Source organism: Hylobates moloch, unplaced genomic scaffold (genome assembly GCF_009828535.3).
Source record: "Hylobates moloch isolate HMO894 unplaced genomic scaffold, HMol_V3 SCAFFOLD_3, whole genome shotgun sequence".
NCBI lineage: Eukaryota > Metazoa > Chordata > Mammalia > Primates > Hylobatidae > Hylobates > Hylobates moloch.
This window is the reverse complement of record NW_026652278.1, coordinates 38336401-38351623: the sequence shown is the minus strand read 5'-3', so window position 1 is coordinate 38351623 and position 15223 is coordinate 38336401. Positions and strand designations below refer to the sequence as shown.

Below are 15223 nucleotides of genomic sequence, written 5' to 3'. Positions count from 1 at the left end.
TGATAAATTGTTAAAATGATGTTATTCAATACCTGTGCTCCTTTATCCTGACTGCCTGTGGTAGCATTTGCCACTTGGCCTTTTCATTTACTAACCTTATCTGTGTGTGTGTGTGTGTGTGTGTGTGTGTGTGTGTTTGTCCCAAAACTATTAAGGGACTATATCTACATTCCTATTAGAATACAGAGCTTAGTGCCTTGGATCCAGTAGAGCTAGGGAATTCACTCTGCCAGCTGTCCCATGAAGCCCTTTCTGTCTTGTGCAGTTTAGGGGGACGGAGGTGAGGAGGTAAAGGAGGAGAGCAGGCAGCAGGGTTAACACGAGCAGTCGGGACTGCCAAAGTGACAAGCTGAGAATAAAGAGGTGGCCTGGGGGACCAAGGAGAGCTTGCTCGGAGCTGTGGCCTTGAGGACACCCTTTATCTGCAGGTAGCCTAGGGTCATCTGGTGGGCTTCTCCTCTGAAGGCACATCTCTAGGACCTAGAGGACCTGTGACTTATTGTCATTTTTAGAGCTGAAGGCCCGGCTCAATTGGAAGCTCTTTAAAAGGGAGTGAGCTGCAGAGCCAGAGTAGGAGAGACGGGTTCTGATGCTACACCTGAGCCCTGACACCTGTCATATTGGTGACTGAGTCACCAACCTCACAGTGAATGCAAGAGACTTTACACCAGTCCTTCTCCAAGGTGGGAACTGTCCCCTAAGGCAGTCCTTCTCTAGGTGCTGTCTTAATATGTCTTCTTGATTTCTTCTTATGCTCCTGGGTATATTAATCATGAAACACACATATTTATAGAAGAAAAATTAACATGATGGATCTAGCTAGAGCTTTTGATCACTACCCTAAAAAGATTAAAGTTTTTCCATTTTTCCACCAAAATACCCAAATACCTGCTGACTTTCAAATGAAACTTCCTGTAAAGCACATTCTCCAGCAATGTAGGTAGGATATGTCCCAGAGACCACAATATCTGTCAAAAAAAAAACCTTATACACTCAGCGACTCTGCTCATCGTGGATTTATCCAACCCTACTAGAATAGGTAATAGGTGTGTCTTCCCCTCATTGTCATATTTCAAAGAACAAGACACAGATGTGATGGTGACAAAATAAGAAAAGCTCCTACCAGAACAAGCTCCTTTCCTAAATTCACTGGGTACACCAGGCACTGTGAAGACTGGGGCCTTGACCTTGGGGAGTTCATAATACACTAGCAATTATAAAAATACAAGAGTATATGTCAGGTATACAGCAACAGAAGTAAGGGCCATAGAGGTACTAACGTGAGCCTGGGTACAGGAAGTCTCCACGAGGGCCTATCTATACAAGCTAAAATGTTTGCTATTTACCACATATAGAACAGGAGGTGAGGGTAGCACTGAACGTTTTCAGCTGGGATAACAGCTTCACAGCAAAGTGCTGAGAAAGGCAATCTGCTATAGGATTCAGGATGGTTTGGCAGGGGAAGAGGCTGGTGGCACCCCACGAAGGAGTGGGGTATGCATGCATCATCCAGACAGAGTCCTAAGAACTGACAGAGGAAAAGAGATGCCCATCTATGTGAGAATCAGGTAAATTAGCCTCTTCTCGGCACCTCCCTCCCCAAATCTTTTTTTTTTTTTTTTTTTTTTTTTTTTTAGATAGAGTCTCACTCTGTCACCCAGGTTGGGTTGCAGTGGCACGATCTCGGCTAACTGCACCTTCCGACTCCCAGGTTCAAGTGATTCTCCTCCCCCAGCCTCCCAAGTAGCTAGGACCATGCCCAGCTAATTTTTGTATTTTTAGTAGAGGCAGGATTTCACCATGTTGGCCAGGCTGGTATCAAACTCCTTACCTCAGGTGATCCACTTGCCTCAGCCTCCCAAAGTGCTGGGATTACAGGTGTGAGCCACTGCACCTGGCCCCCTCCCACAATCTTTACGCCAGATGTGGCCTGTCTCAGTCACACTCACCTCCCCATAAGAACCAGCAAATGAGATTTTTTTTCTTTCTTTTTTGGGACACAGTCTGGCTCTTTCACTCAGACTGGAGTGCAGTGGTACGATCTCAGCTCACTGCAGCCTCAGTCTCCTGGGCTCAAGAGATCCTCCTGCCTCAGCCTCCCAAGTAGCTGGAACTATAGGTGCACACCAACATACCCAGCTTTTTTTTTTTTTTTTGGGTAGAGACAGGGTCTATGTTGCCCGGACTGGTCTTGAACTCCTGGGCTCAAGTGATCCTCCTGCCTTAGCCTCCCAAAGTGCTGAGATTACAGGCATGAGCCACGATGCCAGGCAAGAACTTTGATTCTAAACTTAGACAAATAAACTCCCATTCTAAAGGTAAAGATGCTAAAATGGGGAAAGGTTTATGAAAGGTAATATAAATCATCACAAAACTAATTTGGAAGAGGAGGACAGAAGAAAAAGAATTTGAAGACTATAATTAGATCACTTCTTATCACCAAACTGTACATCATTCAGAGCCATTAGGCTGATACAAACAAAACACACTCTGGGTCCAAAACATAAGCTTCTCTCTTCCCATTTCTGACATTTAACATAGTAAGCAATGTAAACAAAATAAAATGGCAACTTACTATCCAGGAGTCTCTGAAGAAATTTCCGGAGTAGGGCTGATGGCTGAGCTCTGTAAATGTCCAAAAAAGAAAAAAAAAGAAGAAAAAAAAATGTAGATGATTTATTTTGACTCATATGTTTCAAGCCAAGAGGAAAAAGAGAGAGAGGTCAATTTCTTTTCCTAGTTTAGATCAGGACCTCTGGAAGTCGGGGGGCTGGAAGGAAAAGTCTTCGGTGCTGGTGGAGGGCAGTGCTCTTTCTCTGGGAGGAGAATGTAATGGGCAGGTGGGCTCTCCTACTCCTGGTCTTTTGCCTTCCAGTGGATGCAGCCAAGGCCCTCTGGGTGGGTCAGGAGAAGGCCTCCTGGCTCATACTCATCTTCTGTCACAGGTCACTGGGCAGTGGCCCACCGTGGGCCAACATGCTTCAGTGACATGGACAGCACATCCTCCACCAGCTTCTCCACAGCCCTCAGACCCCTCTCTGAGCCCAATGCAGAGCCCTTCATGCACCCCAAATGCCACATCCAGAGACAGGGTCACCCAACACTTTAGGTCCAGAATGTACAAAAGCATACTTTAAAATACCACACTGTATTTAGATAACTTGTGTATACCTGCAAATTTAGGAGTGCAGAAATGGGGAGAAATGCAATTTCACCAACCCTATTAATGACCACTTCGGCATGAATAAGGGAATGCTTTATAAAATTACCAGGCACCACGCAAAAGGAAGAAAACAACCAAAAGCTACATGCAGAGAAAAAGCAACATAATTCTGTAGTTTAGGGTTTCTGTTGTCTTGGAAAGAAAAATGCAAATGCTTTGATATGCTTGTTTTTAAAAATAAGGGAGTAGTTGAATAAATCAATGCAAACGTTAATTTTAAAGATACTTCTACCTTAAATAATGGCCTTATCTCTAATAATTACCATTTTAAGAAAAACTAGCTATTTGGAGAAGAGACATTTAAGGAAAGGAGAGAAAGAAAAGGAAGAGATTGTGAAAGAGAGAAAAGGACATGACAGGGAAGGAGAGGCAAACTCACCCACTAGCCCCCTGCCTGCTGAAACCTGTTGGGCTTGTGTGCTTTCATTTCTGAGGGCACCTCTGCTCTGGGATGAGGACTGTATCCCACGCCACCTCCATTATTCCTCAGAGAGCACACCCCTCTAACCTTCACATCCATCCTCCAGCCCTTTTGGCTGCACTGTCTTACCTGCCCATCCTCTCCTTCTTGAGTCTCCTATCTCTGAACACCTGTCCTGTCCGGTCTTCCACCTTGAAAAAACTTTGACCCTGTAGAGTCCTCTGGGAACACTCCCCTCCCTTCCTTCCTCCCACAGCCACATCTTTTCACTCAGTGCTGTACCTCTGTAGGTTCCAGATTCTTTGCCATATACTCTAACTCCGAAGAACTACTCACCCAGCAACCTCCAAAGCCTTTGGAAACATCTTAGTCATCATATCCACTGACCTTCCTGGGAGTCCACCTTTCTGGACCTCTGGGAAGACCTCACGCTGTCTCCTCTTGCTCCATCACTCGCTTTTCCCTCCGCCTCTGTGAACTCTCCTTTCTCTCCCTCTCCCCTTCTCCTGTTCCACATCACCCAACATCCCCATGGGTAGTTCTTGGTTTCACATCCTTTCTCTCAACACAACTCCCTCTTCAATCTTTCATCTAATCCCTAGTTGGGTGTCTTCCTCTACTCCCAGGGCTTCAACCATCGCCTCGCCTCAGGTGACTCCAATCCCCATCTTAAGCCCATGCCTCTTCCAAGAACTCTAGTTTTAGAGTTCCAACTGCCTACCAGATATTCCCTATATGACACCCAACCAACACCTCAAAGGTCAATTACCTAAAGCCAACTCCCTCACCTTGCCTCTGCCCTGATCTTCTTCCCAGCTTTCCTCTGTGATGTGCTCACATCCTCATTCTTCCAGCTGCCTGGCCAAAACCCTAAGGTTGTCTTTGTCTTAATCCTATCCCCCAATTCTTTGCTCTTTACATCAGTTAGTTAAACTATCCCACTGCAACATCCTCGGTGACCTGGCTTGCATCTGCCCTCCTCACTGCATGCTGGCACACCCAGCAAGGGCTCTCACCACAGCCACAGTCACCATTCTCACTCCAGGACTAGTTGTGATCTCTTCTCACCTGGGACCTTCAATTCCACAGTGGCTAATCTGGTTCCTTCACCCTAATTGGAAACTCAGCCCCTGACCCCACCCCACCTGCCCCACCCATCACCTGTCTGCCTCACCCATGTGTGCAGTGCCTCTGGTGGCTCCTTCAAGTGCTGAGGGAGAGCTTGAGCCTAACCCCTGGCCCTGCTGGCTTCCTCATGCTCTGCTGTCTCTGGATTCCCAATTCCAAACACCCTCAAGCAACCTGCAGCTCCTTGGCTCCTGACTCTCTTATCCCAGACCCCTTGGCCAAATCCCTGGTCTCTTCACCCCTTCCCTGGTTTGAGTCTCTGCTGCTTTCGTGACTTTTGTGCCCAAGTCACTGGGGCTGGAGATCTGTCTCAGTTCTGCTTAAGTGTGGCATGGGTCCATCGGCAGTTTCCACTTTTCCTGTCATGGTTTGTGGAACTTCCTGGCCTCCTCAGCTCCATATTTCCTTTGTATCTTTTTTTTTTTTTTTTGAGACGGAGTCTTGCTCTGTCACCCAGGCTGGAGTGCAGAGGTGTGATCTCAGCTCACTGCAAACTCTGCCTCCCAAATTCAAGTGATTCTCCTGCCTCAGCCTCCCAAGTAGCTGGGAATACAGAGGCCTGCCACCATGCCTGGCTAATTTTTGTATTTTTAGTAGAGACTGTGTTTCATCATGTTGGCCAGGCTGGTCTCGAACTCCTGACCTCAAGTGATCCACTTGCCTTGGCCTCCCAAATTGCTGGGATTACAGGCGTAAGCCACCGTGCCTGGCCACCTTTTGTACCTTCTCTAAAGATACCTTTTCCTTTTAAGAGTCTCTTTTGTTTTGTCAGGGAGCCCTCCAGGCAGTTCTATGAACATTTGGTTTTTTCCTCCTTGGAAACCTACTTACCATGATGTCTTTCTCTCTCTCTCTTACTCTCTCTCTCTTACTCTCTCTCATATACCCTTTAATAAACCAATTTTGACATAGCTCCCTTTAAAATACCAAGGCAGGCTCAGTTTCAAACACTTCTTTTGTGTGTCCAGGCCATCTGACCTCTGAGTGCATTTTTCATTGAGAACTTTCTGACCTTTAAAATGACAAACACTACTACTCTGACAGCGCCATGCACAGAAAGGGTACCCAAAGCACTGCTGCTGAGTTTTTGAAACTGATCTCTGAGGTTGGTATCTCCCAGGGCTGCAAAAAAGAGGGAAACTGCCAAAAATGGCTCCCTGAAAATTCAGAGAAGGCAGACAGAGACGAAGAAAGGGAACTTAAAAGGTCGCCCCTGGAAAGCAGAGGAAGAGAATAAGGTGGGAGAGTAGTTTCAATCAGCAGCCTCTCTGCATGTATTTGAAGAATCCCCTTTAAGGAAGATGCCAAGCTCAAAAGAAAACCAAGCAAAAATGAACTGGGTAGGGGTGGGGGAAGGAGTCTAAAACAGGAGTCAGAAAGCCATGCAGCCTAAAATAGCCAGCATCACTGTCCGTCACCTCAACGACATCAAAAACCATAGAACAAAGAAGAAAACAAAGCACAGCTTGAAAAGGAACTGATGGCATGAGAAAAACTAGGAAATACCTGTGGCACGTTTGCACTGGGTGCTTTATTAAGCGTCTCCATTTTTTCTAAATCTGCCTCTAACTCTGTCTGGCAGAGGCTGAGATCTTTGTCTAGATTAGTCTGGTTCAAGAAAGAAAAGATGGGAAAGAAGGTTTTAGTTTAGAGGAAAGGGAGAAAGAATGGAAGGTTAAGTTTGAAAAAAATGAATTTTTTTCTTAGTGTTATACTTTCATATGGCCAAGATAGCATGATTAAAACACAAGAGCTCACTGGAAATTAGTTAAAGACATGAAAACAGAGAATGTAACATTAGGCATATAAAGCAGAAATCCTGATGTCATCAGAGCTTCTAAAAGCTATTCTACTTGCTAAAGAGAACTACAAAAACCTACCTTTAAGGAAATGCCTATTTTCTCTTTTTTCAGAGTGTGGTGACGGTGACAAATACTATATGTCAGAAGAATACGCGATTGCTTTAAAAACCTCTAAACATTAGTATATGTCTTAGAGAATTTGTTACATAGTTTTATTACCAAACCAAAAAAAAAAAAAAAAGCATCAAGTTTTTAAAAAACTGATTTAAGAAAAAACAAACAAACAAACCCACAACACACTCACACTAACCAAGGCTAGAGAGCACACACAGTCCAACGGAGGAGGCACAGCGGAATTACCTTTCTATCCTCTCTAGGAAGGATAGAGCAGTCTCCAGGAGTATAATCCCATATCTTTTTGGGAGGCTGACGGGAAGCAGAGGAGGAAATGAAGAAATGAGCATAAAGACATAAAGACAAACATGGAGACTGGCTCAAACAAGGAGGGGCACACTGGGAGAACTGTATCAACACAGAAAGGTGAACTCAAAAGCAAGGGGAGTGGGTGCTGCCTACGGACACAAGGCTGCCTGCTGGAGCGGAAGCCTGAGGATTTGGGAGCTGGGACCGTTACCTAAGAAGTCTGTTTCTATGTCTATGTTTCAAGAGCAAATCATCGTTGGATTCTAAATATTGAAAACTTAAGAAAAGAAGGGGGAAAAAAAAGAAAAAAAAGCATTAACATAAATTTGAACAAAAATAGAAACTTTTAAATTCCTCATTGTTCTTTTCAAACTAAGATTGACACTGAAGATTCTACATTTTTGAGGCAGTCTTCTGCTGTAAAATTCATTGTATATTAACACATGTGTGAATCTAGAGGTTCGGTCAACAGACTGAACCAAATGTACTTTCTGTGGTTTGTAGCAATGAAATCCATGTATAAAATGGGTGTTAAATAGTGCACTACACAATTTCGTACCAGTAGTTTTAAAATCTCCTTTTACAGTTCAACTAGACCTTGACAGTGGTAGAGACATACTTTTCATCCCCCTTAGAGAACAGAGTTTAAACCCAGAATTTAAAGAGGGGACTGTAAGGTTATTTTTGTCTTTTAACTCTTCAAGTCAGATTTACAGCCGCATTCCTAAGACAGAAATTTGCCAAAAGATTGTTGTAAGTTTAATGAGGGAGGAGTCCAGAGGGTGGAACATTCAGAGGTTACAGGTGACATCTAACTCTGGATCCTCTCTTCCACTTGTTCTGCCTATTTAGACTTGAATTTTCTTACATAATGACCTCTAGGGTGATAAGAAATAGGAGATCATTAATAGCTCCTAAAATTTTGTGCAAATTTCATTATAGCCAACTCTATGGAAGCATTCAAACTGGTTTACATTGTGAAATTTTGACTTGCTCTTACATATAGAAATCATGTCAATTTCTATAGAAATTAGAGGAAAACAACTCAGAAGAAAAAGCTGATTCCCAGGCCCTTTGTAATAAATCTGCAAATGAGAAGTAATCTGATTCCAAGGTGTGTTCACCACTGACAGCAACAGGTCAGTAATGTCATCTCTGCACATGTATATTCTGCATTTCGTAAAGTAAGTGACATTAGCAATTACCATTCATCTTTAAGCACTTAATACACTTGGACTGTTCATCTGCAGTAGTAGACTTTTTAAAGCCTAGTGACTTACGATCATTTCTTTCTTTACTGCAATAAACAGGGCAGTGCTTACAAACTAAACTGGTTTTAAATAATCTGTCCAAAAATGGTCCCTGGAGTCTTGAACTATTTGCTATTCTAACAACTTGTTGGAGCTAAAAAGGTATCTTTTTAGTCAGGATCTTGCTGAAATTTCAGTTCATTTTGGATGGCTTAAGCGAAGGGGTGGAGGAAGCAAGGAGTTCAGGGTAAATGTCTAGTGTCAAAGTTCTGGCAGGCTTTACTCGGGGAAAGTGGTTCCCAGTTGGTGTGAGAAAAAAAAAAGTAGAAATGCTGATTCCCATGATCTGGTAGGAGTTTTGATTCTGCTTCTGAATGGCTGAAAAGCTTTTCAAAACAACTTCCATGGTTTATGTCACTTTTATTTATGTCTCTTACTCTTTTGTGGCAGAGTGGTTAGAGTAGGAAGTGAAGAAAAAATTTATCCTTACCACACCTTCCTCCCAAACCCTGTTAGTTCAACTAGGTAATAAGCCCACCATTAGGATGCCTCAGACCATAAGGAGCTGTTCCTTTCAGGGCTGTTCCTCAGGATATGGGCATTGATTTAGTTAATTTGGCAAGTCTTCATAAGTATTATCTTTTAAAGTAAGACCTACACAAAAAGAAGCAGTCTCATTAGAAGAACTCTGAGGCCTGTGCAAAGAATGCATGTGGCTTCAGAGAAAATGCTACTTTGAAAAAGCATCTCTGAGTCTTTAAATAATTAAGAGGCTGTTAGAGCAATGGGGTAGGGATACAAGCTAGAGGAAGGCCCCAGTATACAACTGGACTGCATTCTCAACATTTGTTTGAAGTTAGCTGTGTGGTACCTGGAGTGAAGTTTTTGGCAGCAATACTGTTAATTTATCAAGCTATGCATGGAGACTATTTAAATGTATGCTGGTATTAAAATACTATATATTATCCTCAAAAATTATTTGTAATGATAGATTTAGTAAAACAATCACAACTAATTAGGGAAAAAATTCCACCATTTTTCCTGAAAGCTAATATTTTAGATAAAACTAATTTAGTTGTTTGGCAGATGAGATGGGCAGAAATGTGTGGATTCTGAAACAGACTTCAAAAATCAATGGCATGGACTCTATTAAACATAATTTAATAGCTTTTGCTTTCCTTGACTAAAGTATGGCATTATTGTTTCATATACCAATCATGGTCTGTTTTGGGGGTAGGGAGACAACTACACACAGCAAAAGCTTTTTTTGGTGACATAATTGACCGGGTTTTAAGAAAAGGAGAAAAGAGAAAGGGTTAGGATACTGTTAAATACTGCATGTGGAAAAGATTGCCTGAGGTAAATTTAACTGATGTCTGAATGGTGAACAGCAGAGGGGAAAAAAAAGGAGAGAAAGGAGAAGAAATGAGGTGTGCACCAATGCTTTGGGAAGGGGAGAAGGAGGGTGCAGACTTTGGGTCAGATGCGTCCCTCTCCACTGGTCACTAGGTGGCGCTGTTCATCCAGGACAGCTCAGCTGCTATCGGGAGACAGTGTCTAGGAGGGACCAGAAGAGAGGAACAAGCAGGCTGTTTGCAAATCTGGTGCTCTTAACTCAGAAGATGCCTGAACTCTCAAAACTCAGCACCGCCAAATCAAAGAGCAATTCCTAAGCACCAGCTTAATTTCTCTTTGTCTTTGTTTTAATAAAAAAATTTAAAACATTTTATTTACTCAACTATAAAATTCATTCCTGTCTGCAAATAAAACTATCATCCCAGACCATAGAAACTCAAAAGCTGGATCCAATGCTTAAAGTCACATACAATTATTGAATAAAATGTGTTTATACACTTAACTCCTCTACCTGTAAATTCTTTTTGCAGCTGTCATAATTAAGACTTTAAAGTAACTAGAGTTTTAAAGTCAGTTTCCAGTTATCTCTAGAGGAAGGATGAGCTCAATTCTCCCTTCTATTTTATATTCCTTTGGGTGCAAGGCTAAGAAAATCCTCCTTTAAGTGCCAAAAGTCAATTTGTACCAAAGCCAATTCAGAGATATCATGGGGCAACTGTAGGGTGAATACTAAAGATGCTAGAATTCCTTACTCCCATTTCAAACTTTGGGAAATATCCTACATCATAGAAATCATTCCCTAAAAGTCACCTATAATGGGGTTGCATTTGTGGGTCACATCTGCATAAAGAGAGGTCCTTGTTGGCCTGCTCTGGGACTTCATTTACATATGTGCTTTTAAAAATTCTATTTAAAGCAGAGACAATGCTGGTCTTCTCAGTGTGTAACGCATTTTCAGCTTGTCTTTCACAAACCATAAAGACTTTGGTCAAGGAAGTGAACCAATGGCTGAAATAATGCCATCCACAAGGCATGTGGTACTTGTTGTTAGTGGGGGGAGGTCTAAGACAAGCAATGATTATTTGTATTTCTCTGGTATATTCCAGCAAGATATATTTCCAGAGCTCACTATCCTTTCTCAGTGAAGTACGGCAAAAGAAAGCTTAGAGGTTGTAGTGAGAAGAGACAATCCCACTACAGACAACCAACATGACTGCTCCCCACTTTCTGAATTCCTTACAAACATCTGATTCTTTAGCAGCAACAATGCATCCACAGCATTAGTTTAAAAGGTGTATAACCACTGAAGCTATTAAACTTACCGGTTTCCCAAACTCCAATTCCGAAAAGAATTTATACCAAGGTTCATTCTTTAAATCTATCTCTTCTGGGCTTATATCCCGACTCTATAGGGGTTGGTGATAGGGAAATGGAAGAAAGAGAAGGATAACATTATGCAAAGATTACATAGGAACAGGCCAGTAGAGATGCAGTGGTTTCCAGGTATATACAGAAGCTGCATTCAATAGCAGCAATCATCTGTTTTTACTGACAACAGCAAAAACAGGAGGGAGAGGATAGGTTTGTAAAAACAGGGAAATTGAGGCAGGGAACAGTGAGTGAATCATTCTCAGCCCTAAGGCAGAGGAAAATGGACTATAGATGGACAACTCTGCACCACACTGCTGCCTACACACAACAAGTCTGAATCTGGGTATAACAGCGTTCTGCAATAATTTTCAGTAATGTGGAAGAAAACAAAGCCCTTTACAAAGAACTATTAGTTATGAGCAAACTACTTGGTGAGCACACCAAACATTTAGCCATCTATGTCAGTTGAGTAGAGCAGATTTTTATGGGCTAGTACAACTTTAGTACTTATTTGCAAAGCTACCTTAAGGTTTTCGAAATAAACGCAAATATTGACGCTTTATAAAAGCCAATTGGTTAATACTGCATCTTTAATGGCACATGAGTAGGTAGGAAACCATGTCCCGTACACAGTAAAGTGAAAGTGAAAAATGATATAAGTAAAGACAGAGGACACAGTGAAAAAACATTTTAAACAAGTATCCATGGCAGATGAATACAGACAGAATATACTTCGTGTTTTAACAAATAAATGTTAAAGAATCGGGAAAAAATAAAGTGAAAGAAAAGCTAGACAAGACAGATAACAGAACAAAGGGGAAAAAACTTCTGGGTTATGTGACAAAAATAAGTTAGATTTCTCACTTTATATAACACTATGAGGTTATCAATAGACTGATAATTTGATTCCATGGGATATAATATTTAACCAAGTAAGCATAAAGTTCTGGCACCTTATTTCATGGAATAACACATGTTTCTGGAAATAACTAGTTGGAAAACGAATGCGGCAAAGCAAATCACATTTTCCCCTTCATAAATTGGAGAAATATTTACATCAGGGAAAAGTGAGGTTCATGACTAATTAAATATATATATTAAATATATATGTTTCAAAAAACATTGATAATCACGAAAAGAGAGTTGGGGTGATTTTCTACAATAACCTGAAATACAAAATGCATACACTTTCTACTGAGATTGAAAACACTGCACAACAAACTTCACTACTTCTGGGCTATAACATCTGAGGGAGGGGGTTGCCATGTCTGGTGTGCAGGTCTTTAATGCTAGTGCTTCACAAAGCAGCTCTTCTTGACTGTACTTTTCTTACAACATAGTTAACATCCCCTTTGCAGCTTGTAGAAATGGCTGCTAACTTTCTTAGCGACCTTTACCAATCCCTTTTTCTAAGATCTTTAAAAGAATCTTTAGCATTACTTTCACTTTTGCTACAGGTAGAGGACGATATGGAAATATGGCAGCGAAGCTTCCTTTAACCGAAACCAAGCTAGGTTGAAATCGGAAGGAAATACATACTGAAACACAAGGTCTGTCCTCCTGCATCCAGATAAAACTTCCTCCAAATGTCTTTAGGGACTTAGGGTTTAAATCCTGAAGGAGAAGACTTGCCCTCACCGTAGTAAATGGATTCTATATTTATTCAATTCAGTGAAAGGAGGCACAATACCTACAAAAACACAACTATTGAGTACTGGCAATTTAGCCATTGGGACTTTCTAGATCCTAATATGATGGGGTTTCATGAAATCTATTTCATGTTTGTTATTTTTACAAAGACTATTTATAAACTGCCCTCTAGGAATGGTGAGGCTTTTTTTCTTTTTTCTTAAATAAAATGTACCAGCTCTTTCGGGAAACTGCCCGAAAGTTTTGGTACTCATGATCCTGAAGTAATCAACTCATTTTATTCCCAAAGGTTGTCTGCAGATTGTTTTACTGTGGAGGTTAATGCTGTGCCAATAATAGAATCAGGAGGTTATGTCAAACAGCGATGGGTGAGAGCAACCAGCCTCCGTCCTTTGAGCTGCCCAGAGATAAAGCTAAAACCGTGATACCACACAGCCCTCACATCTGCATTTGATTTTGCCAAGTATAACTCAGCTGTGGATCCTGTTATGGAACAGACCAACAGAAAAACATCCTTCTGGACACAGAGCAGGAACTCTGGCCTGGCAGACAGGGAAAATTCCATAATGCCTGGCAAAGTTCTTTAGTACCACAGGCTATTCTCCCAGCTCAAAAAAAATCCTTGGAAAAGGGCAGGTAACTCACCAGAAAAATGCCAGCTTCTCCTCAAAGACAGTTTTGCTTCTTGAATGGAAGCCAGAGACCAGCTTCAAATTCCAATTAAATAAGTCACCTGAATGTGGTATGTCTGTGTAGCACTTCATAATATTCACAGTTATTGTACCCATATTATCACATTTGACCCACCCCATCTTCCAATTCCTAGTCCTGTGTTCTTTACACTATACCATATTCCGCTTTTCATATTCCACATGACCGGGGAGCAGGCCCACTAATTTGGCAATGACACCAAGCTAAAGCAGGGCTAAATGACCATGCTGAAAAGCCAGGAAAGGAACACAAAGTGAGGGCGAACCGGGAAGAAACAAAGCTGGGGAAATCCCCTTGTTTTACACTTCCAAAATGTACACTGTGTCTGTAATCACTCTTTTAATATCTGTCCGTCCTACTACATATATATATATATGTATATGTATATGTATATATGTATGTATATGTATATGTATATATGTATGTATATGTATATATATATATATGTATGTATATATTTAACTGAACTGAACTTCTGTAAGAGACTTAGAGGAAGATATGAAAGAATGAGTCCTGAAAAAGGCCATTTCTGACAAAGCAAGGACTGACCAACAGCTCTCCAATTCCAAGGCTAAAAGAGAAAAAAGTATCCTACTATGGTAAGAGGGGACCAAGTAGAGATAAAGACCCACATAAGTGCCAGGTTTGGTGGCTCAAGCCTGTAGTCCCAGCAGTTTGGGAGGCCAAGAGGGGCAGATTGTTTGAGCCAAGGAGTTTGAGACCAGCCTGGGCAACATGGTGAAACCCCATCTCTACAAACAATAAAAAATTAGCTGGGCCAGGCACAGTGGCTCACGGCTGTAATCCCACACTTTGGGAGGCAGAGGTGGGTGGATCATTTGAGGCCAGGAGTTCAAGACCAGCCTGGCCAACATGGTGAAACCCCATCTCTACTAAAAATACAAAAATTAGCCTGGTGTGGTGGTGCATGCCTGTAATCCCATCTACTCAGGAGGCTGAGGCAGGAGAATTGCATGAACCCAGGATGCAGAGGTTGCAGTGAGCTGAGATTGCACCACTGCACTCCATCCTGGGCAACAGAGCGAGACTCCGTCTCAAAAAAAAAAAAAAAGACCTTCATCTATTTGAAAAAAAAGACTTTCAAATAGATGACTAGGTCATCAAGGTTGTAAGTCTTCTGCAGGGGGTTTGAAGGCAGTACAGTGTTTCTTTCATCTTTCTGGAATGATTTGAGTATGCTCCAGGGGCAAGGTGAGCTCTAGGGCAACCTCTCCTGCTAACCATGCATAGATGTGCCTATAAAGTCACAATTTAAATTGCCAGAGTTAAGCAGACATAAGTGCCTCAAATGGAAAAAGCATTTTTTTCTTCCAAAATGAAGTAGTGCATATCTGAGAGCAGACTTAGATTCTACATCTGTCACTAGTTAGTATACTTACCCACAGTTAACAATGCAAGTGTGTGTTTTGGGGGCGGGGGTAGGGGTGTATGTTCAAATTCTGGCAAACCAGATACTAGATACCAAAAGCCAAGACTCACGTCTGAAACTCACACTTCACCTTTTCTGTCCATGTGATAAAAACAGCAGGAAACAAAATCAAACATAAAGGATGAATTCAACTACTGTGAAGGGCAGACTGTCAAAAGATTAAGATTCAACTAAAACTTCTCTTTGGAGGAACAGAGCTAAATTGGGTGAAACTATTGGACATTCCTACTCTTCCTTGGCCTGCCTTTGGTGTTCATGCCCCATTAGTGGCTTGGCTTAGGGCTTGGTACTACACAGAGGAGCTTTGCAATCCATGTGCATGCTCACCACCATTCTCCAAGAGGGCCCCTTGGGGCAACATGTGTTACTTTTCGGGGTTTGTAAAAACAATGTAAATGATCCCAAGAACTGTGGTATGGAAGGTTCTCATAAACTGTT

The 15223-nt window shown here is 41.8% G+C and overlaps 1 protein-coding gene across 50 annotated transcripts in view; it reads right to left on the bottom strand.

Annotated features, from left to right (window-relative positions):
• Nucleotides 1–15223, bottom strand: part of SORBS1 (sorbin and SH3 domain containing 1) — a 251023-nt gene that overhangs the window by 51532 nt on the left and 184268 nt on the right. For 24 of the 50 annotated variants that reach the window (XM_032136009.2, XM_058436189.1, XM_058436190.1 and 21 more), the window contains 4 exons: nt 10926–11009; nt 6935–7000; nt 6279–6380; nt 2576–2625 (listed from right to left, as the gene is read on the bottom strand). In XM_032136009.2, the coding sequence (XP_031991900.1) occupies nt 2576–2625; nt 6279–6380; nt 6935–7000; nt 10926–11009 (302 nt within the window). The remainder of the gene's footprint in view (nt 1–2575; nt 2626–6278; nt 6381–6934; nt 7001–10925; nt 11010–15223) is intronic. The other 26 variants (XM_032136034.2, XM_058436191.1, XM_032136106.2 and 23 more) reach the window with 5 other exon arrangements.